Source organism: Pelodiscus sinensis, chromosome 28 (assembly GCF_049634645.1).
Source record: "Pelodiscus sinensis isolate JC-2024 chromosome 28, ASM4963464v1, whole genome shotgun sequence".
Taxonomy (NCBI): Eukaryota; Metazoa; Chordata; order Testudines; family Trionychidae; genus Pelodiscus; species Pelodiscus sinensis.
This window is the reverse complement of record NC_134738.1, coordinates 316,192-338,676: the sequence shown is the minus strand read 5'-3', so window position 1 is coordinate 338,676 and position 22,485 is coordinate 316,192. Positions and strand designations below refer to the sequence as shown.

At 49.6% G+C, this 22,485-nt stretch overlaps 1 protein-coding gene across 7 annotated transcripts; it reads right to left on the bottom strand.

Moving 5' to 3' along the window:
* Nucleotides 1–654: 654 nt before the first annotated feature.
* On the bottom strand, nucleotides 655–22,186 carry PRNP (prion protein (Kanno blood group)). 7 transcript variants are annotated; one of them, XM_075910602.1, is made up of 4 exons: nucleotides 22,029–22,170; nucleotides 15,841–16,009; nucleotides 9,690–9,770; nucleotides 655–4,121 (listed from the first exon to the last, which is right to left on the bottom strand). In XM_075910602.1, exon 4 carries the CDS (start codon nucleotides 4,109–4,111, stop codon nucleotides 3,311–3,313), a length of 801 nt encoding a protein of 266 aa, XP_075766717.1. In that variant the 5' UTR covers nucleotides 4,112–4,121; nucleotides 9,690–9,770; nucleotides 15,841–16,009; nucleotides 22,029–22,170; the 3' UTR covers nucleotides 655–3,310.
* Nucleotides 22,187–22,485: the final 299 nt, after the last annotated feature.

The following is a 22,485-nucleotide window of genomic DNA, read 5'->3' as shown; positions in this document are numbered from 1 at the left end:
GCTCCCCGTCCCCCTGGTCTGCAGACCAGGGGGAGGGGGAGCAGAGCAGAGCGGCGGAACGTGCGGCCAGCTGACAGCCCAGACGCGTCTGGGCTGTCAGCTGGCCGCGTGCTCCGCTGTGCTCCCCCCCCCCCCCGGTCTGCAGACCAGGGGGAGGGGGAGCAGAGCGGAGCACAGCAGAGCGGCGGAACGCGCGGCCAGCTGACAGCCCAGACGCGTCTGGGCTGTCAGCTGGCCGCGCGTTCCGCCGCTTTGCTTCCTCTCCCTGGTCTGCTGGAGACCAGGGAGAGGAAGTGCCCCGTTCGTAACTGCGGATCCGACATAAGTCGGATCCGCGTAACTCGGGGACTGCCTGTACTGTTAAAATACAATTAAAGCAAAGCCAAGCGAAGAAGGAGTACCCTGAATATATGATATTGGACTGGCCTCAGCCACAGATTTCCTGTGGGCAATTTGCTTAATGTACTCTACTGGTAAGTTTTTCCATCTGTGAAGCAGGGATAATACCTGCCTAACTCAACAGGGGTATTCATAATCATTAATTAATATTACCCATGAAGTGCTCATAGTATGGCAAGGGGGGGCTCTAAATGGAGTTCACCTTCTGATTTGAGTGGATGAAATGTTCACAAATGAAAGACACACACGTTATGGTGTCTGTTTAATTTTTTATTGGACAACAAACATTTATAAAAAGACTTGAACGTCAAAGGTAAAGTACATGCGCTGTTACAAACATATAAAATGTTCTCACGTCACAAACTACCCATGACTTCAAAATCTTAGTTTTATGGTGTGAATTCTGAACAATTTTTCATAATATTCCATTCAACTTACACTGAAGCAGAAATAATTAAGGGTGGTTCTTAGTTTTCGTCATTCAGTGCCTTGCTGAAATATACAGAATATATATATATATATTAAATATTGGATAGGATAGTTGCAACAAGCATAAATTTTACATATACTACATATTATATACAACGCCTCTAAAGCATCAAGAGAATCAAAATGCAGATTAGCTATAACTGACCCCAACAATTAACAGTAACAATTAGGTTAGGGTATTAAGCAATGGCTTAGCCAGGATTGGTTGCTTCTAAAAGATGGTTTCCAGAATTTTGACTGTGCTGGGATAATATTTACTGATGTTACTTGCTCTAACTTGATCAATTTGCTAAAGTAAGGGTACGGTAAGTTTTACTGATTAAGTGCCTGACCTATGGGAGACTTTCCAGAGGCTTCAACAGGTTTCAGATGAGGCCTCTAAAGCCAAAGTCTACCTGTAGGAGCTCGTCACGCACAACTCCCTCTGGAGTCCACCCTTTGAGCTGCACTCACACAGATGGAGGGAGAACCTTTATGGGCAGTACAGAATGTACTCTGCCATGCACATTTTACTGCATTAGGTTACTTCCTTTTTCTGGGAGGAAAACTACGAAACAAGTGCAGCTATTTTACACATTCATCAGCCATTTGTCTCCCTAAGCAGTCCAAGTCAAAGACAATTACTGTTCAACAAAAAGGATACACTCTGCCCAATCTTAAACCTAGGCCTGCTCCATGAAACCTTGGCATTTGGCAGGCTGCCATCTTAGGTTCACTTTTGCTTTCCAAGCTGGCCTGTTCTTTAGTCACTGCTGGAACTTGCAAATAGCTAAATGGATGGAATACTGCGTGCATGTGCATGGCAGTCCTTAGAGAGGAAACTCCTAAGTACAAGAAGGTGATCTAATGTTACAAAATACAGACTAGCAATGGAAGTGTCTCACTTCACAAGCTATGAAAAACCATGTGCAATACTTGGGATGTACACTAGGTCACAAAAGTCACTTGTAATTTGAACCTGGACAGTGGATGTCCCAAAAATGCGACATCCCCAAGTTGGGGATATTTCAGTACCACTGGCACCAGGTAAAACACTGCATTATCTGTAAAGCAGATTTTCATAAGTGTCCCACCTAGGCAGCCTGCTTGGTCTAGATGACTAGGGAGGGCTTGTGAAGCCAGAAACAGTCGGACATCTCTAAACAGACTAGCTGGAGAGGGAAGAGTCCAGTCATGTACTGAAATGGAGAAATCTCTCTCAAAAATGGTCTACTTCAAAGGAGGGAAGATGAATGTGACCTAATTATTCCTATCTGTACCAGCATTTAATGAATGAATTTGAGAAAGATGGTGTTTTGGTGAAGGCCACTTTTTTGTGTGATCATAAAGTCGCTAAGTCAATGTTAATTGATTTGCATGGGCTTCTAAGCTCTATTGCACTAGTAAAATCTTGGAGCTAAGTCTGGCCCTGATCCTAATTCTGGGCAGTAGGTGTATAATCAGAGATAGCTCTGAAGAGAGAGCTGTACACTGTCGTCCTGTGTCTGCGGTACATTACCAATACTTATTACAGAGCTTAAGATACTCAAGAAAGACAAACATAAGCAAGAATCTCAGGGGGTAGCCATGTCAGTCTGTAACTGAAAAAAAATTAACATGAGTACTGCTCAGTGTTTGCTCTAAGCTGAGTGGTAGCGCAGCTTCACAGGTGATTGATCAGCCCTGCCCAGTCAGGGGCTCCGGGTTCCAGCTGCCTGACTGGCCAGGGCTGATTAAACACCTGTGAAACTATGCTGCCACACAGCTTAAAGGGAACACTGATCCTGCAGCACCACAGAAACTAACAAAACCTGCAGATGGTATCATGAGCTTTTGTGGGCACAGCCCACTTCTTCAGACAAATGAAGCAAGAGATCCAGAGGTACAAATAAATAGCAGAAAAAGAGGGGATGGGGAGAGAAAGAGAAGGAAAAAAATCTTGTCAATTAGAGTGTCCATGCTAAATGAGACTAATAGAATGGGCTGGAAGTGCTCAGTGCTTAGCTTTTGATGTCATTAGAATGTTAAATGCAGTAGCCCATCCAGTTCAGGTCTTTGTCCAAACCTTGCTTAAAGGTGTCAAATCTGCAAATGAAGGCAGGTTTTGCAGCTTTTCTCTCCAGCTAGTTTTTTTAAATTGCTTTGCAATAGACACTTTTAGATCATGGACACTCTAATTGACAAGATTTTTTCCTTCTCTTTCCCTCCCCATCCTCTCTTTTTCTGCTGTTTCATTCATTTGAAGAAGTGGGTTGTGCCCACAAAAACTCATGATACCATCTATAGGTTTTGTTAGTTTCTGAGGTGCTGCAGGACTATTCATTATTTTTAAAGTTTTTACAAGCAAGAATGACAGAACTCCACAGAACAGCTGTTTTATATAGGTTATTCCCACAGAACGCTTGCACAGATCAGCAGCACAGTTCAGGTTGAAATTGCTTTTTTAACGCATTACCAAAAAAAAGACAAGCATGATCATCAGCATGAGCAAGGGATCACAGAGGAGTAGTTTGACACCAGATGCCAGCTGGTATTTCTGGTATTGCTGTATGCACATCTCCTGGATCACACGCTTCAGGACTTTGACTTCAATCTCGGTCACGTTTTGATTTTCTTTAGGATCAATCTTGTATTCGGTCACGGTGATATTAACGCAGTCATTCACAAATGTTCCCCTTGGAACTGAGCGGTCGCCATATTCCCGGTAGTAAACTTGGTTGGGATAGCGATTTTGGTTTTCATTCCACCATCGGCTCTCATCAGGACGGTCAAAATTCATGCGCATTCCTGACATTGCACTTCCCAGGGCAATGCCTCCAATACCACCCACCACAGCACCTGCTGCTGCTGCTCCTGCCACAGCTTTCAGGTTGGTTTTGGGTTTGGCAGGCTTCCAGCCCTTCTGGTTTTTGAAGTCTGTTCCACCACCGGGTGGATAGTAGGGCTGTCCACCAACCCCAGGGTTGTTGGGATACCCTGGATTTTGGGGGTAGCTAGGATTTCTGGGATAACTGGGATTAGGGGGGTATGCAGGATTGTTGGGATAACCAGGATTGTGGGGGTAGCTCGGGTTTCTGGGATAGCCAGGATTGGAGGGATAACCAGGGTTGCTGGGATTTCGGTTGCTTCCTGTGTTCCAACCACCTCCACCAGTTTTACCCTTTCCTTTTTTGGCAAGGGAAACATCACTCCACATCGCAACAAAAAGAACAATTATCCAACAGCTTATCAGGTGCCTCCCCATGGCGATGCGTCTGTAAAAGATAATGAAGAACATAAGAATGGCCAGACTGGGTCAGACTAAAGGTCCATCTAGTCCACTATCATGTCTGACAGTAGCCAATGGCAAGTGCCTCACAGGGAATGAACAGGTGTCCCTGTCCCTTTCGCGTATTCCCTGTTTATGATAAACAGATGTGAAGGACACTGCCCCTGCCCATCCTGGCCACTGACAGACCTATCCTCCATGAATGTATCCAGTTCTTTCTTGAACCTTGTAAAAGTCTTAATTATAAAGATAATTATTTTATTTAAAGAGCAACCTGATGTTATAAAATGTCAGTATTGCATCCCCATCTTGGCAAAGCGTACAGGAGCTGTGGGGTTGGGATGATCTCCAGGGGGCCTGGTGGCTGCATGTCAGGCCGAGACCATAGGGCTGTCATTTGCTGGAAGCCCTGCCACTGGAGCTCTTGGTTTTGAGTTGCCATCTGTGGCAGGGGTTGTTGCTGCTGGGTGCCCAACTGTTGCACCAACTGCTGCTGCTGGTGGTGTTGGGTGCGAGCTTCTGCATCAACTGCTTCTGTTGCTGGCTTCTGCCCAGGGACTTACAAATTTTGTCTAGATCCACAGTGTCTTTTTTTTTTCCATATGAGGCACCTTGCCTCTGGGATTGCGTCATGCCCACATTCTCCACTATGTGTAGCTTATTAGAGCTCACGGAGGGGCTCTTCCCCCTCGGGACAGTGGTCGCCCATTCTGTGTCCCATTACAGGAGAAGGAGGGGGGTGTGGATGTGGGTGCTGTTCCTACTCCTTCTCCTCTGTGCTCCAGAGCACCCTTCCTTCCCTCTCTCCCCTGCCCTATCCAGCTGCTGCTACTGCCACTGCTGGCTGGAGCCCTCACGGCTCAGCACTCCCCTGCAGCTGCCTGCCTGCCTGCTGGCCCTCTCCCACCCAGGACAGCTGTTACTGCCACCCCTCACCTTCGTTGCTACCTGGGAGGACTGCCAGCCTGCTCCCCCCACGGCCGGAGGAAGAGGTGAGGAGGACCCCACCATCACCCACCATCCAGAGGTTGTTCCCCAGTTGGCTGCTGCTCACTGTTGCTGCTACACCATCTACAACCTTGTCAATGAGGAGGAAGAATAGGAGGAGACCCACCATTTTGGACTCATGGAGGGGTATGTCTACACTAGCTCGTTAGTTCAAGCTAGGTAGGCAAATGAGGGCAACCGGAGTTAGAACATAAGAACGGCCGTACTGGGTCAGACCAAAGGTCCATCTAGCCCAGTAGCCTGTCTGCCGACAGTGGCCAGCAACAGGTGCCCCAGAGAGGGTGGACCAAAGACAATGATCAAGTGATTTGTCTCCTGCCATCCCTCTCCAGCCTCTGACAAACAGAGGCCAAGGACACCATTTTATCCCCTGGCTAATAGCCTTTTATGGACCTAACCTCCATGAAATTATCTAGCTTCTCTTTAAACTCTATTATAGTCCTAGCCTTCACAGCCTCCTGTGGCAAGGAGTTCCACAGGTTGACTACACGCTGTGTGAAGAAGAACTTTCTTTTATTAGTTTTAAACCTGCTACCCATTAATTTCATTTGGTGTCCTCTACTTCTTTTATTTTGGGACCTAATAAATAACTTTTCTTTATCAGCCCTCTCCACACCACTCATGATTTTATAGACCTCTATCATATCCCCCCTAAGTCTCCTCTTTTCTAAACTGAAAAGTCCCAGTCACTTTAACCTCTCCTCATATGGGACCCGTTCCAAACCCCTAATCATTTTAGTTGCCCTTTTCTGAACCCAGTGTTCAAGATGTGGGCGTACCATAGTTTTATACAGGGGCAGTAAGATATTCTGGGTCTTATTTTCTATCCCTTTCTTAATAATTCCTAGCATCCTATTTGCCTTTTTGACCGCCGCTGCACACTGTGTGGAAATTCTCAGAGAATTGTCCACGATAACTCCAAGATCTCTTTCCTGATTTGTCGTAGCCAAATAAGCCCCCATCATACTGTACGTATAGTTGGGGTTATTTTTCCCGATGTGCATTACTTTACACTTATCCACATTAAATTTCATTTGCCATTTTGTTGCCCAATCACTCAGTTTGGTGAGATCTTCTTGGAGTCCCTCACAGTCTGCTTCTGTCTTGACTATCCTAAACAGTTTTGTATCATCCGCAAACTTTACCACTTCACTGCTTACCCCTTTCTCCAGATCATTTATGAATAAGTTGAAAAGGATTGGTCCCAGGACTGACCCTTGGGATACACCACTAGTTACCCCTCTCCAATCTAAGAATTTACCATTTATTCCTACCCTTTGTTTCCTGTCTTTTAACCAGTTCTCAATCCAAGAAAGGACCTTCCCTCTTATCCCATGGCCATGTAATTTACACAAGAGCCTTTGGTGAGGGACCTTGTCAAAGGCTTTCTGAAAATCCAAGTATACTATATCTACTGGATCCCCCTTGTCCGCATGTTTGTTAACCCCTTCAAAGAACTCTAATAGATTAGTAAGACAGGATTTCCCTTTACAGAAACCATGTTGACTTTTGTCCAACAAATTATGTTCTTCTACATGCTTCACAATTTTATTCTTTACTATTGTTTTGACTAATTTGCCCAGTACTGAAGTTAGACTTACCGGTCTGTAATTGCCAGGATCGCCTGTAGAGCCCTTTTTAAATATTGGTGTCACATTGGCTACCTTCCAGTCATTAGGTACAGAAGCTGATTTAAAGGATAGGTTACAAACCACAGATAATAGCTCAGCAATTTCCCATTTGAGTTCTTTTAGAACCCTTGGATGAATGCCGTCCGATCCTGGAGATTTGTTAACCTTAAGTTTTTCTATTTGTTCCAAAACCTCCTCTAATGACACTTCAATCCGGGACAGTTCCTCAGATTCATCACCCACAAAGGACGGTGCAGATTCAGGAATCTCCCCAACGTCCTCAGCCGTGAAGACTGAAGCAAAGAAATCATTTAGTTTCTCAGCAATGGCTTTATCGTCCTTGATTGCTCCTTTTATAGCTCGATCATCTAGGGGACCCACAGGTTTTTTAGCAGGCTTCCTGCTTCTAATGTACTTAAAAGCATTTTATTTCTTTTTGAGTTTTTGTCTAGCTGTTCCTCAAAATCTTTTTTTGCTTTTCTTATTACATGTTTACACTTGATTTGACAGTGTTTATGTTCCTTTCTATTTATCTCACTAGGACTGGACTTCCACTTCTTAAAAGATACCTTTTTGTCCCTCGCTGCTTCTTTTACATGGTGGTTAAGCAACGGCGACTCTTTTTTAGGTCTCTTGCTATGTTTTTTAATTTGGGGTATACATTTAAGTTGGGCCTCTATTATGGTGTCTTTAAAAAGTTTCCATGCAGCTTTCAGGGATTTGGCTCTAGCCACTGTGCTTTTTAATTTCTGTTTAACTAACCTCCTCATTTTTGTGTAATTCCCCTTTCTGAAATTAAATGCCAGGGTGCTGGACTGCTGGGGTGTTCTTCCCACCACAGGAATGTTAAATGTTATTATATTATGGTCACTATTCCCAAGCGGTCCTGTAACGGTTATATCCTGGACCTGATCCTGCACTCCACTCAGGACTAAATCGAGAATTGCCTCTCCCCTTGTGGGTTCCTGCACCAGCTGCTCCAAGAAGCAGTCATTTAAGCCATTGAGAAATTTTATCTCTGTTTCTCTTCCTGAGGTGACATGTATCCAGTCAATATGGGGGTAATTAAAACCCCCCGTTATTATAGAGTTCTTTATTTTGGTAGCCTCGCTAATCTACCTCAGCATTTCAATGTCAGTATTGCTGTCCTGGTCAGGTGGTCGGTAATATATCCCTACTGCTAATTTCTTATTATTGGAGCATGGAATTACTATCCATAGCGATTCTATGGAACATGTTGATTCACTTAGTATTTTTATTTCATTTGATTCTACATTATCTTTCACATAGAGTGCCACTCCGCCACCCACCTGGCCTGCTCTATCCTTCTATATATTTTATATCCCGAGATGATTGTGTCCCACAGATTTTCCTCATTCCAGCAGGTTTCAGTGATGCCTATTATGTCAATCTCCTCATTTAATACGCGGAACTCTAGTTCACCCATCTTATTAGTCAGACTCCTAGCATTTGTGTAAAGCACTTTAAAAATTTGCCAGTGCTTATTTGTCTGCCCTTCCCTGATGCATTGGATTCCTTTGTATGCGGTTGTTTGTCAGCTCTGGCCCATGGTTTTCCCTCTTCCCTCGTCTCTTTCTGACTACAGCTTAGAGAATCTCTATCAATGGATTCTCCTCTAAGAGAAGTCTCCCTCTGATTTACGTGCATCTCTGCACCAATTGGCTTTCCCCCATCTCTTAGTTTAAAAACTGCTCTACGGCCTTTTTAATGTTTAGTGCCAGCAGTCTGGTTCCACCCTGGTTTAGGTGGAGCCCATCCTTCCTCTATAGGCTCCCCCTCTCCCAAAAGTGTCCCCAGTTCCTAAGAAATCTAAACCCCTCTTCCCTACACCATCGTCTCATCCACGCATTGAGACTCTGAAGCTCCACCTGCCTACCTGGCCCTGGGAGTGGAACTGGAAGCATTTCCGAGAATGCCACTAAGATAAGTCTATCTAGATGCCTCGAGAGATCCGCAAACTTCGCACCAGGCAGGAAAGTGACCATATGGTTCTCCCGGTCATCACAAACCCAACTATCTATGTGATAGAAATGTAGCCGTGTTAGTCTGGGGTAGCTGAAGCAAAATGCTCCAACTATCTATGTTTCTAATGATCGAATCACCCACTACTAACACCTGCCTCTTCCTAACTGGCATTCCTTCCCCCTCAGAGGTATCCTCAGTGCGAGAGGATACCGCAACATCCTCTGGGAGGAGGGTCCCAACTACGGGATGGTTTCCCTCTGCTCCCATTGAATGCTCTGTTCCCTTGAGACTTTCATCCTCCTTAAGAGCACTGGGGCTCTCAGACTGGAGGTGGGACAGTACTACAGTGTCCCGGAAAGTCTCATCAACACAGCTCTCTACCTCCCTTAGCTCCTCCAGTTCAGCCACCCTAGTCTCCAAAGCCCGAACTCAGTCTCTGAGGGTCAGGAGCTCCTTGCAACGGGTGCACACATACGCCACCCACCCACAGGGCAGGTAATCATACATGTTACACTCGACACAATAAACAGGATAGCCCCCACTCTCTGCTGGGCTTCTGTCTCCATTTTTCTAATGAATAAGTTTAAGTGTAAACTGGGATTCTTTTTAAACCTCTGGAATATAGATTATTCTAAGAGTTATGCTTTAAAGAACGTCAGAAGTCACTAGTGCCCTCTAAACTCCCTCTCCAAACTCTCCTGTTAGCTGTTCCTGGTCGCGCTCTCCCTGGTCGCTGAGTCACAGGCTTATATAGCTCTGGTAGCCCCTCCCCCTGACTGAGGCTCAGCCAATTAACAGAGGCTTCTAGATTTCAAACCTTTTAGAAGCTCCTTCAAACAAACAAACCAAACCGAACAGACAAACACAAGCTCAGCACACTGCAAATAACTCCCCCCCCACACAAACACACACTCCAGACAGCCACTTACCACAAGGGTCCCGTTTTTACTCCTCTTTTACCTGGAGAACTCACTCTCCAAACTCTCCTGTTAGCTGTTCCTGGTCGCGCTCTACGAGGAGTAACGGTAGTTCGAATTAGGATCTCTATTTCGAACTACCTACTCTGTGCCACTGTGACAGGGCGCTCGCCCTGCACTGGCCCTTTAAGGGCAGACCCCGGCCTGAACCAGGGCCGGGGAATTTAGCCCAGCTGAGGCTGTACTAGCCCATTAGGGCCCAGCTGGGCGCTATAATAGAGAATGGGCTGCTGCTGTGGGAGGAAGCAGTGAGAACCTGGCTGCTGAGGGAGGAGGAGGCTCCCTGGAGCTAGGGCAGGGCTGGGGGAGGCCAGGCAGGGCTAGGGGAGCTCTGGCCAGAAAATCCTCAGACTGCAGGGCTTGAAAGAAGGCCCGATGAAGGAACATCAACCCCCGGAAGGGGGGCTCAGAGACAGACTTGGGCACTGCCGGAGGGCAGTGTGGCGCAGAGGACGCCGCAGCCGGGAGTAAAGAGGGGAGACACCACCCCAGAGAAGGCACCCTACCTGCCAAGGGAGCCAATTCCGGAAGACAGACGGCAGGGGGATACGGTGGTGAGTGCGAACCCCCTCACAGCCACGTGTAGCTGAGGGCATGGAGTCTGGACTAAGGTGGATTTAAAAATGGCGGCGCCCAGGAACATGCAAATGAAGCCTGGGATATTTAAATCCCGGGCTTCATTTGCAACTCCGGTTGCCCTCATTTGCCTACCTAGCTTGAACTAATGAGCTAGTGTAGACATACCCGAGGGGATTTGTTTTCTGGGACTGAGCTTTTAACACCTCTGCTCCTGGGGTGGTGGTGATCTGAGTTGCTGCAAGGAGGACTGGGGGAGAGGCATGGAGCCCTCCCCCCAATTCAGCTGACCCCCCTTTCTAGTGCCACCACTATCACAAACCCCTCCACTTACCTCTTTTGCCACCTGGACCTGCTCTTCGCCCCTCAGCGGGGCTAGCTCTTTGCCCCCTTTCCACCTGGGACTGTGTTTGCAGCAGCGAGTGAGAGACTGAGCCCCACAAGAGCTTGTGAACACTCTCCCTTCCCCCTACACTGGGTCTCCCTCCCTTAGCGACATTTGGCTTGGGGGCCTCCTCCACCCCTTGCTTTGCCCTCTGCTGCCTGCCCCACCCTAGTAGCCCAGTTTGTTTCTCCTTCCATCCCTGCCACAGTCCTCCCTGAGACTTAGTTTGCTTGCCTGCCCCACCCGATCTCCATGCAGTCCTCTGGTCTGCCCCTCCCCCATCCCTGGTTAGTTTGCTGTGGTGCCTGCCCTGCCATCTCAGCAGTTGCCCTCCCCATTGCTCCCCAGCCCCATCCTCCTACTGCTCCTGTTTGCTCCCTTCCCCCAGCCTCCCATTAGCCCCCTGCCTACTGCCAGTGTGCTCTGGTCCCCTCCCTCCTTAGTTAGTGCCCTCCCCATTACTGTATCCCCCCTTGATGTTGCCATAGACCTCCTGTGTGCCAGTGGAGCTGGCACCCCGGCCCTGTACCCGCAACCTTGTCCATTGTCCTACCCCACTAGTGCCCTCATTCACTCTGCTGACACCATTATTGGACCTAACCAAGTGAGTTCTAAGATCAAGAACACATATTCCTGCGCATCCAGAAATATAATCTATGCTATCGTGCCGAAAGTGTCCGTCTGCTATGTACATTGGACAAACATCTCAGACACTTCGCCAAAGGATCAATGCCCACAAACCAGACATCAGACAGGATCACAAAGAGAAAACAATTTCTTGCCATTTCAACCAGAAAGGACATTGTCTCAACGACTTAATTACCTGCATCCTGCTTCAAAAGCCTTTTAAAACTGCACTTGAAAGGGAATCCTCTGAACTGTCATTCATGCTAAAATTCGACACTTTACGCCGGGGTCTTAACAAAGACTCTAATTATCTTACCCATTACAAAGATAGCTTCCCCAATTATCACCTCTAATATCATTAGCTCACAGACATTTACCTCCCCTTCTGTTCTGCAATGTGATTTGTCCTTTTCATATTTGTTCATTTTTTTAAATTGTATCCTTTGGTATATATGGTTGTGACTATTTTCTTCCACTATTTGATCTGAGGAAGTGGGTCTGGCCCACGAAAGCTCATCACCTAATAAACCATCTTGTTAGTCTGTAAAGTGCTACATTGTCCTGTGTTTGTTTCACCTTTCTTTACTGGCATCCTTCCTCCCTGCATACAACACAGTTGGAAGGAGTGGTAACTTTCCCCTTCTCCCAAGCAGCATCCTCCCCACTGCAGTCCTGCCCTCTCCTTGGCGCCCTCCACCTCTGCCTCCAGCTTTGCAGGGAGGAGTCGTTTCTGACCCATTTCCCTTGGCTCCCCTAGCCACTCAGTACCCTCCTTTCCAGCCTCAAGTGTAGCAGAAGCAGTGGTTGCTGTGCCCCCTTTCCATGGTTACCCTGCACACAAGCCAGTGGGAGGGAGTGGTTACTTTCCCCATCTTCCTGGTCGTCCCTCCCTCCCCTGTGTGCCTGTCCCTCTCTTTAGTGCTCTCTTTCTCTGCTCCTAGCTCTGCAGGGAGGAGCGCTTGCTGCTTCCTTTCCCTCTGTTGCCACACCCCCTTACGTGCCCTCCTCCCCTGCCTGCTGCTTGGTGGGGAGAGTGGTTGACCCTTGCCCCCCCTGCCCTTGCCTGCTCTCCGTGTCTCCCCCAACCCCTCCCCTCATGATGGAGGTAGTCCCTGTCCTTTCCCCATCCCCGCTGACCCCAGGGTCCCCCACTTGCCACCAGGCCCAAAGACAGCACGGCTGACATCCCAACCCCCGGTCTGTACTCCACCTCCGCCATGGATGATGATCCCCCCAACTCTGAAGGCCAAAACCCCCACAGCCGAGGCCACCCTGCACACTATGTCCCCACCGTCTGCCATGACCCCTCCTCCCCTGCTGTTCCACCCACCAGCTCTGGGCGGGGGGTGCCTAGAGCGTATGCCCAGGTGGCCACCACCACTGCCCCTGTGCACGTCCTCTGCCCGACCACTGCCTCCAGCTCCATCCCTGGTGTCTGAGGCCCCTTCCCCAAACCTGCCTCCTGGGCCCTGCCTCGACCCACATCGAAACATACGTGTGGGCACTGGCAAGGGTGGTGGGTCCTCGGCAATGGTGGCAGCCTCCAAAATGTCTGACAAGCTGATGTTCTTCCTTGCCTCAGAGACTGCCACCCAAAAGGCAGTGGAGAAGGCCTGGCAGTCAGGGGCACACACGTGCACCTCGAGCCACTGGAAGACCTGGACATACAGGTGGTCCTCGCCTCTGTCCCACCCTTCCTTCCCAATGCTACCGTGTTGCCTGCCCTCTCCACCCTGGAGAAACCCAGGAGAAGCCTCCTTTCATTGGGATGTGAGGACCCCACCCTCTGTCACATTTTGTCATTCCACTGGCAGGTGTAGCTGCAAATGTTGCTGGCGGTGCATGATGGGATGGCACTCTAGGGGTCCTTCTTGGTGCCCTACACCAGGTCCACTATTCCTCCAGGGAAAGCCAGTGCTTCCTCTGCTGGGCAATGGGGCATGTGGAGGGACTGTCCCCTGGCCCAGTCCAAGGAGGTGTACGGGACCCTAGGGGTCTGGGAGGGTGTCAGCTCCAAAACTGATGGTCCCCCTGGTAGTCCGGCCTCCACAGCTACCCCTCCTGCTCCTCCTAACAGCTCTGCTCAGGTGCCAGGCAGTGCTCCCTGGCTAGCAGGCAGGCCCCCACCCTTACCCATCCTGATTCAGCGGGGCCACAGGGAAGAGGGCAGCGCAGTTGCCACCGAGCAACAGACAAGGCTCATTCCAGGGGGAGGTTGCTCTGCCCACGATTGTTCTTCCCTTGCCTCCCAGATCCCACCCGAGTACCATCTATACCCCCTGGCCCTGCCCCTGCTAGCCTGCCCTCCACCTCCACCTCTGACGAGGAAGGTAGGAAGACCCTCACAAAATACTTGAGGGGGATCACCACTGCTGACATCTCCCACAATGAGTGACAGCAGGAGGCACTGGCTGAGGACATCTTGACAGCAGAGGGGGACGGTATTGTCCCCCTCATGGAGTCCAACCCCAAGGAGGCCTTGGATGGAGCTCTCCCGGTCTCCCTACCATCTGTGCTCCCATCATTACCACTGACGAAACTGTTGCATCATTGGCCAGTGGGGAGGACTCTGGAGCCATGGGATGTACTTTAGCTCCATCTTCGAGGAGATCAGGGCCCTGGGTAGCTCGGGGGAGGACGACCTATTGTCAGCAGGCCTCAGTCTGCACAGCAACTCAGATGCACTTCCCCCTCTTTTTCCCTCCCCCTCATCCCAGGTGGCCATCCCAGCTCTCACCCTAGGGGCGCCCCTCATATTATCCATCAGCCTGGCCACTAGAGGTGCCCTGCCTAAGGCCGCCAAGCCCCAAGGGGCGATGGCCCATGCTGAATGGCCACATTATGCAGGTCACAGGGGCCCTTTTGCAGGAGGGGAGAGGGACCAAGAGTCAGGACATCATGGCCTACCACTGGCTCCACAAATTCTGTGATGATCTCCTTGCCTTCGGGTCAGGAAGAGGTCGGTTGAGGAATCTGCGGGAGGCCGAAGATCACTCTGTCCATGAGGATCCACCCCAGCCCTCACTATGAAATACTCCATCCTTTCTACTCTAAATGCCTGGGGCTGTAGAGCGGGTCTCTGCAGGAGCTGGAGTCTCTCCTTCCTTCGGGAGGGGGTACTCGTTGGTTTTCCTGTAGGAGACCCCCATTGAGGCTGGCTGGTGACTGACGTGGGGGGACGGGGTGTACTTTAGCCATCTCAGTGCCCATGCAGCTGGGGTGGTCACCCTGTTCTCCCCTGGCCTATGACCCAAGGTGCTGGGGGCCGCTGAGATTGTCCCAGGCCGCCTGCTGCACGTGCAAGCCTGCATGGAGGAGCTGACATTGAACCTGGTCAATGTCTAAATCCCAAATGCTGGCCTGGGCTGGGTGACCTTTTATTGTCAGGCTGCCACCTTCCTCAGCACCCTGGATCCTTGCAAGAGCCTGGTCCTGGGTGGGGACTTCACCACCACCCTGGAGGTCAGGAATCACTCAGGATTCAAGCACTGCCAGGCTGCGGCAGGCATCCGCAGAGAGATTGTGGGCCATCTCTCCCTGGTGGATGTCTGGCATGTCCACTACCCCAACGATACCACCAACCTCACCTATGTCTGGATGCAGGATGATCGGTTGTACCACTCCTGGTTGGACCACATATACTTATCGTGTTTCCATCTAGCACGGTTCCACTCCTCCAGAGTCCAGCCAGCCCTGTTCACAGACCACCATGTGGTGGCCATGAAGGCCTTTTGTAGCGTGGAGAGCTGGGGCCAGCCTATTGGCACTTTAACAACGGCCAGCTGGAGGATGTGGGCTTCATGGCGTCCTTCTGGGAATCCTGGCTGGCCTGCAGGGGGCAGCATCCCACCTTTCCCTCAGTAAAGCGACGGTGGGATGTGAGGAAGGTGCACACCCAGCTCTAAGTGGGAGGTTTTGAATCTTAAGAGGCACCTGGCATCTGACCCCAAGGATCCACCCCTCCGCAAGGCATACTGGGAGAAATGGGAGGAGCTCTGTGCCCTCGAGGCCCACCAGGCCCAGGGTGCATTTGTTTGATCCCACATTCGTCTCCTTAGGGAGATGGATCGCAGCGCCCACTTTTTCTATGCCCTGAAGAAAAAGAGGGCACTCAAACATCACGTCACCTGCATCTTGGCAGAGGACGGCACCCCTGTCATGGATCCAGAGGGCATGTATGGAAGGCTCTTCTATGCCAGCTTATTCTCCCCAGATCCAACTGATGCCAATTCCTAAAGAGTGTTATGGACCGAACTCCTGTCAATCAGCATGGGTGCCTGGGACCGGCTGGAGATGCCTCTCACTCTGGCTGAGTTCCCGGAAGCCCTCCATCTCATGCCTACCAATAAAACCCCGGGCATGGATGGGCTGAACGTGGAATTCTACTGCATGTTCTGGGACATCCTCAGCCCAGACCTCATCCACAGAGCCCTGACCATGGGTGTTTACCTGGCATGGTACACCCCTACCCCCAATACCTGCCCATTCTGCAGCGTGAGGGAGAATCTGACATACCTTGAGTGCGCCAGGCTGCAGACCCTTTTCCGGCTCCTTCAGAACCTCTTGCTGAGGTTCTGGCTTCACTTTTCCCCTCACCTGTTTGTTTATGCACACCTCATCCGTGGCCCAGCAAAGTTGTGAGACCTCCTCGTCAACCTCCTCCTCTTCCTGTGAAAGCCGCTATCTATAACACCGGGAAGAGGATGCTGGATGAGGGGGTGCTCTGCAACTGTGGGGCCTACTTCCGTTCCTCCCTGGTCTCACGCATCCCGGCAGAGTTCTTAACCCCTAACCATGTTTGTTTCCCTTTTCTGAACCTTTTCCAATGCCAAGTTATCTTTTTTGAGATGAGTCAACCACATCTGTGGGCATACCATGGATTTATACAGAGGCAATAATATATTCTCTGTTTAATTTTCTATCCCTTTTTAAAATTATTCTTAACATTCTATTTGCTTTTTTTTTACTGCTGCTGCACATTGGGTGGATGTTTTCAGAGAATATCCACAATGACACCAAGATCTCTCTCGAGTGGTAATAGCTAAATTAGTCCCCATCATTTTGTATTGTGGCAGCCTGAGAACAGGGAGCTACCGAGGCCTCATGGAAGGCAAATACATGGGGGCTACGTCTACACTGGCATGATTTTCCGGAATTGCTTTTAACGGAAAAGTTTTCTGTTAAAAGTATTTTCGGAAAAGCGCGTCTAGATTGGCAGGACGCTTTTCTGGAAAAGCACTTTTTCAGGAAAAGTGTCCATGGCCAATCTAGACGCGCTTTTCCGCAAAAAAGCCCCGATCGTCATTTTCGCGATCGGGGCTTTTTTGCAGAAAACACTACTGTGCTGTCTACACTGGCCCTTTTCTGGAACAGTTTTCCGGAAAAATACTTTTGCCCAGACGGGAGCAGCATAGTTTTTCTGGAAAAGCACTGATGATTTTACATTAGATCATCAGTGCTTTTTTGGAAATTCAAGCGACCAGTGTAGACAGCTGGCAAGTTTTTCCGGAAAAGCGGCTGATTTTCCGGAATAACTTGCCAGTGTAGACACAGCCGGGGAGCTGGGTATGTGGTTTTATGTTCCCTGAGTAGGCTGTTAAAGACTGTGGCCCAGCCAGCCACACCTGAAGCCTATTTGGCATCAGCCTGAAGGGAAGGCTAATTGGAACACCTGCAGCCACTTAAGGTGGATGCGGGCATTCCAAAAACACTCTCCTAGGCAAGGCTAAGGGGGAAGGAGAAAAGGGATGGACTAGAGGAGAAGAGAGCAGCCCAGCGCAAGGGAACACAGCTGACATCAAGGAGGAGGTACTGCAGGAAAGGTTGAGGAAGTGGTCCAGGGAGGAGCTGCTGCTCAGGGGGCAAGGGCCAAGCTACATGGCCTGCTCGGGGCTGCCCACACCCACAGGGCCCTGGGCTGGAACCTGGAGCAAGTGGGTGGGACAGGGTTCCCCCCAGCCCTCCGCTCTGGATGGAAGGGCCAGTAGGAAGTAGAAAAAGGACACTGGACTGGCCAATGATTAAAAGCTCTGGTAGCGGGGGTTTTGTGTACTTCCTGGTGGGTTTTTGTGTGCCTCAGAGGCTCGTGGTATCCCTAATACTGCCACAAAGGTACTCTTGCCTTTGTGGCAGTATTAGGGACATCCTGAGCCTCTGAGGCACACAAAAACCCGCCAGGAAGCGCAGGACCCATGGGGCTTAGCCCAGACTTTGCTGCAGTATGTACAGTTGGGATTATTTTTTCCAATGTGCATTACTTTGCATTTAGCAACATTAAAATTCATTTGTCAATTTGTTGCCCAGTTACCTAGTTTTGTGAGATCCTTTTGAAGATCTTCACAGTCAGCTTTGGTCTTAACTATCTTGAGCAACTGCACATTTTGCCACCTCACTGTTTACCACTTTCTTCAGATTATTTATAAATATGTGTAATAGGATTGATCCCAGAACAGATCCCTTGTGGACACCACTAGTTACCTCTCTCCTTTCTGAAAACTGACCATTTACTCCTACCTTTTGTTTCCTGTCTTTTAAACAGTTCTCAATCCATGAAAGGACCTTCCCTCTTATCCCATGACAACTAACTTTACTTAATCGCTCTCCATGATGACATTTAGCCATTTATTCCTGCTCTTCACTTCTTTTTACTGTGCAGTGAATATGTGCACATTTTCAACAATCAGAATGTCAAGAAGACAGACAGATGAGTCCTAATAAAACACAAGGGTGATGAAAGCATGGAGATTAGTATATGGAACGTTGGCAGGCTGCCTAAGGAGAATGAGTCAACCCAGATCCACATGTGAATAGCTAGTTACCTAGGTGGCTGGGGAGCAGTTAATTAGTTTTGGAACACCTGGGTCTATACAGGCTTCTGAGAGCTCAGTCAAGAGGAATATAGAGAAGAAGCTTGTAAAGAGAGGCACTTCTTAGGTGAGCTGATTAGAGAGGCCACTAGAAAAGGGGACCTAGGAGAAGTGTTTCTGGAAGGTGAAGGTCCCCAAAAGGCAAACCCTCAAGGACGCCCCATCCCAATGTTACTATCTGGTAAGATCTTTTCAAGAGGTCCACTTGGTTAGGGAAGAGCTCAAATGATTGTTCTTTGATGGGGCCTCAAGTCCAAGGAAGGATGGAGGACCCTTCCACTGGTGACACCAGGAGGCCTCTGATTAAATAACTAGATCCTTGAAGGGGCAGTGTTAACTGTATACAAGGGTGTGATGGAACTGACTGAGATTCCACGGGGTGAGGGGGGGGGGTGATGAAAACAGGGATGCAACAACTGTGATTCTGCACTGGCATTCATTTATTCAGTTAAAGAGTGTTTGTTGCATCCTAACAACTGAAACGTGTATAATTCTGGATCAGAGAAATAGACGATGGCAGCTTTTGGCTTCTGTTTGCAAGGGGGAAATCAGCAACCTCTCAGCACAAAAGAGAAACTCTCTGTACCCTGCTCTCAGGGTATTTTCTTTACGAAGATTGTATTTGTATAATATACTGCACAGAGAAGTGACGGGTGCAAACAAGCAAAGAAATGAGAGAAGAGTTCTTGTTCCAATGCTAAACACGCAATCTAGCAGAGCTTGCAACAGAGCCCTGGTCACACATAACGGAGTACAGTAGCTTAAGTCTCACAGTGCAGCAGTTGCCATAGTGAAGGCAGCTATCTGTGGCACAATGTTATTCAATACAATATTAAACAGCATCAAGAAATCTGAATGAGTCTCTAGTCTGAGAGCTTTGGCCTAAGTAATCCTTAATCAAGCTGCTTATTTAATACATACAACAGCTTCAGTGGATCACACTGTAAACCCCACAAGTGGTTCCCCCCTCTCCCCCACCTTCATGGCTGACAATAGTTACATAACCTAGCAGGATTCCTGTGTTTATATATGCCTTCTGCCTACCAAACCCGAGCAATGGAAAGCTACAACACATGACTGCAACAACGAAGAAAGAAACCCTGGGTTTTTGTTATTCCTGACTGAGCAGAGTGCTTTAAAAATCTGTCTCTGCACCTTTCTGATTTGCATACTGTCTTGATGCCTAAGTTCTGACAGTTTCTAGATTGAGAGTGATCATGAGGGCAGTAGGATTAAAAATAGTCCAAAGGCATGTTAATAATCTGCATTAGTCAGCTCTGCTTATACTGGAGAACGGGGGTCACATCCATAACCTCACTGTGTAAACAGAACAGTTTTTACCAACCAAGCCATATGCTTTCCTGAATACAAACAGAAAAAGCCCGGTATTATTCATATGAAAATCCAAGCCTCCTCTTAAGCAAGTTAATCAATTATTAACAAGAATACAATTTTTTCCCTCAGATGTGGTAAAGCAAAGCACTGGAGGATGTCTCAATAGGATAGTATTAGATAATCTAGTCCATTGTACAAAACAAAGTATGATAAACAAGGCAGTGGCTTAGAAATCTGTATCTGCACTCCTCACGTGTTGTCTATTTATATCATTACAGCCTCGGGATGGGGTTTCTGCTTCATGCCCAGAAAAGATGAATTGCCAGTATGATAAGACATGTTATAGATTATCCATCTCTACATTACCTACATGAGTGTTCTAGAGAGTAATCATCTTGGAGAGGGTATCTGATTATAGGTGATGAGCACTAACAGCATCATTAACATGTACACATTGGCTGCATCTAGACTGGCAAGTTTTTCCGCAAAAGCAGCTGGTTTTGCGGGAAAACTTGCCAGCTGTCTACACTGGCCGCTTGAATTTGTGCAAGAACACTGACGATCTAATGTAAGATTGTCAGTGTTCTTGCCCAAATACTATGCTGCTCCCGTTTGGGAAAAAGCTCTCTTGCGCAAATGTATTTGCGCAAGAGGGCCAGTGTAGATAGCTAAAAACAGTTTTGTGGAAAAAAGCCCCAATGGTGATAATGGTGATTGGGGCTTTCTTGCGCAAAACCACGTCTAGATTGGCACGGAAGCTTTTCCGCAAAAAGTGCTTTTGCGCAAAAGCATCCATGCCAATCTAGATGCTCTTTTCCACAAATGCTTTTAACGGAAAAACTTTTCCGTTAAAAGCATTTGTGGAAAATCATGCCAGTCTAGACGCAGCCATTGAGTATACTCGTGGCCTGGCTCTACAACCTTCAGAGCACTTAGCTCCTCACAGCATATTAGTACAGCATCCCACCTGTGTGCAGGTGAAGGGTTTCACAAAGAAGAGACTAGTATGAAACGTGGGTTATGTATACAGACCCTAAAGTACAGCATGCTCTTACTTAAGAGATAAGGTTTGAGCCAATCATCATTCTTATCCTGATGATTAAAAAGAATTGGACCGAGGAGAGTAAAATGGAGGATGGGGTAACAGTGGCATGTTCAGGCGATGTTTGCATCTTGTTGGTTTGGGGTCCCTGCAGAGATCCCTGCTGTGCAATAGTACCACTTCTTTTTGTTTCCATTCAGCGGGCTAGAGACAGGGCTGAGGGAGTAGCAGGGGAGAGCTGAATGTTCACGAAAGTGAATGCAGGAAAGGAAAAGGGAAGGGCAAGAGAAAATGGAAAGAAGCCGTGAGGAGAAAGGAGATGAAGAAGGGCAGAGTGCTCAGAAAGCCTAAAGTGCAGGAGCAGAGAGGTATGAAAGTCAGAGGCTGCGTCTACACTGGCATGATTTTGCGCAAATACTTTTAACGGAAAAGTATTTGCGCAAGAGAGCGTCTCTATACTGGCATGTGCCTTTGTGCAAAAGATTTGCTTTTGCGCAAAAGCATCCGTGCCAGTGTAGACATTCTCTTGTGCAAGAAAGCTCTGATGGCCATTTTAGCCACCGGGCTTTCTTGCGCTAGAAATTGATATTACCTGTCTACACTGGCTTCTTGCACAACTTATCCCTGAGCGGGAGCGTCAGAGTGTTTGCGCAAGAAGCACTGATTTCATGCAGTAGAACATCAGTGTTCTTGTGCAAATACTCACGGCCAGTGTAGACAGGCGGCAAGATAATGCACAAAAGGGGCCGCTTTTGCGCAAAATCTTGCCAATGTAGACACAGCCAGAGAGTGCTGGGAAGATGTGACAGGCTCCCCATACCTGAGTCTAGGGGCAAATGGCAGGATAGAAATGTTCTGATGCCAGGAAGCTGCTAGCATGTGCAGGCAGCGCCCACATTGCTTGATGTGGATCAGGCCAGCAGAGGGGAAGTCCAGGATGGGGCTGCAGGCCTGTGTGCATGTTAGCAACTCTCATTTCCTCCCTTCAGATGGAACAAAGGGGACATAGGACTTTCTAGAGCGTCTCTTATGGCACAGCAGGTGGAAGCATTGATTTGGCAAGGGAGAAGCAGGGAGGAAGGGCCCGATTCTTGTTCAGGGCTGTGGCTGCAGGGCTGCCTAAGGCATTGGCCAGCCTTGCACCTCCTACGCCCTGAGGCATTTCTGGCACTCGGAGAAACCCGGGGAAAGCAGGACCCACCTCCAGAGGGGCCATGGGCCCGGCACATGAAGCCGGCGGTTTGCTCGCCCGCCTGAGCAGCACAACAAGCCCGTCTGGGCTCGGGCGTGCGCTGCCACCGCACAGTCACGATTGGGATCCACCCACAGGGGCCAAAGGACCGAGACCCCCCGCACCTGCCCCTCCCTTGCCCGGGGGGACGCGGCCATTTGCCGCGACGTGGTATGTTGGGGGCTCGGCCCCCCCGCCCGGCCCGCCCGGCCCGCAGCCCTGAACTCACCAGCGGCCCCTCCTCGGGAGAGCAGCGGAGCGGAGCTGCGGCGCCTGCTGCCCGCGCTGCTTGCGCAAGAGACCGGGGCGGGCTCCAGGCGGCGCGGGCGGAGCCGGGCTCCCAGCCAAGCGCCAGCTGCGGTACCCGGCCAGGGACCCGCCTCCCTGCGCGCAGCCCGCCGAGCCCCCAAAGCCTGGCTGCCCCCAAACCGGCCCTGCCCCCTGGCTGCCCCCAAACCGGCCCTGCCCCCTGGCTGCCCCCCGCCCCCAAACCGGCCCTGCCCCCTGGCTGCCCCCCGCCCCCAAACCGGCCCTGCCCCCGGCTGCCCCCCAAACCGGCCCTGCCCCCTGGCTGCCCCCCGCCCCCAAACCAGCCCTGCCCCCTGGCTGCCCCCCGCCCCCAAACCAGCCCTGCCCCCTGGCTGCCCCCCAAACCGGCCCTGCCCCCTGGCTGCCCCCCGCCCCCA

What these genes read in the sequence shown, in the direction of transcription:
- PRNP (XM_075910603.1), bottom strand. Translation starts at nt 4,111, where the DNA reads ATGGGGAGGCACCTGATAAGCTGTTGGATAATTGTTCTTTTTGTTGCG.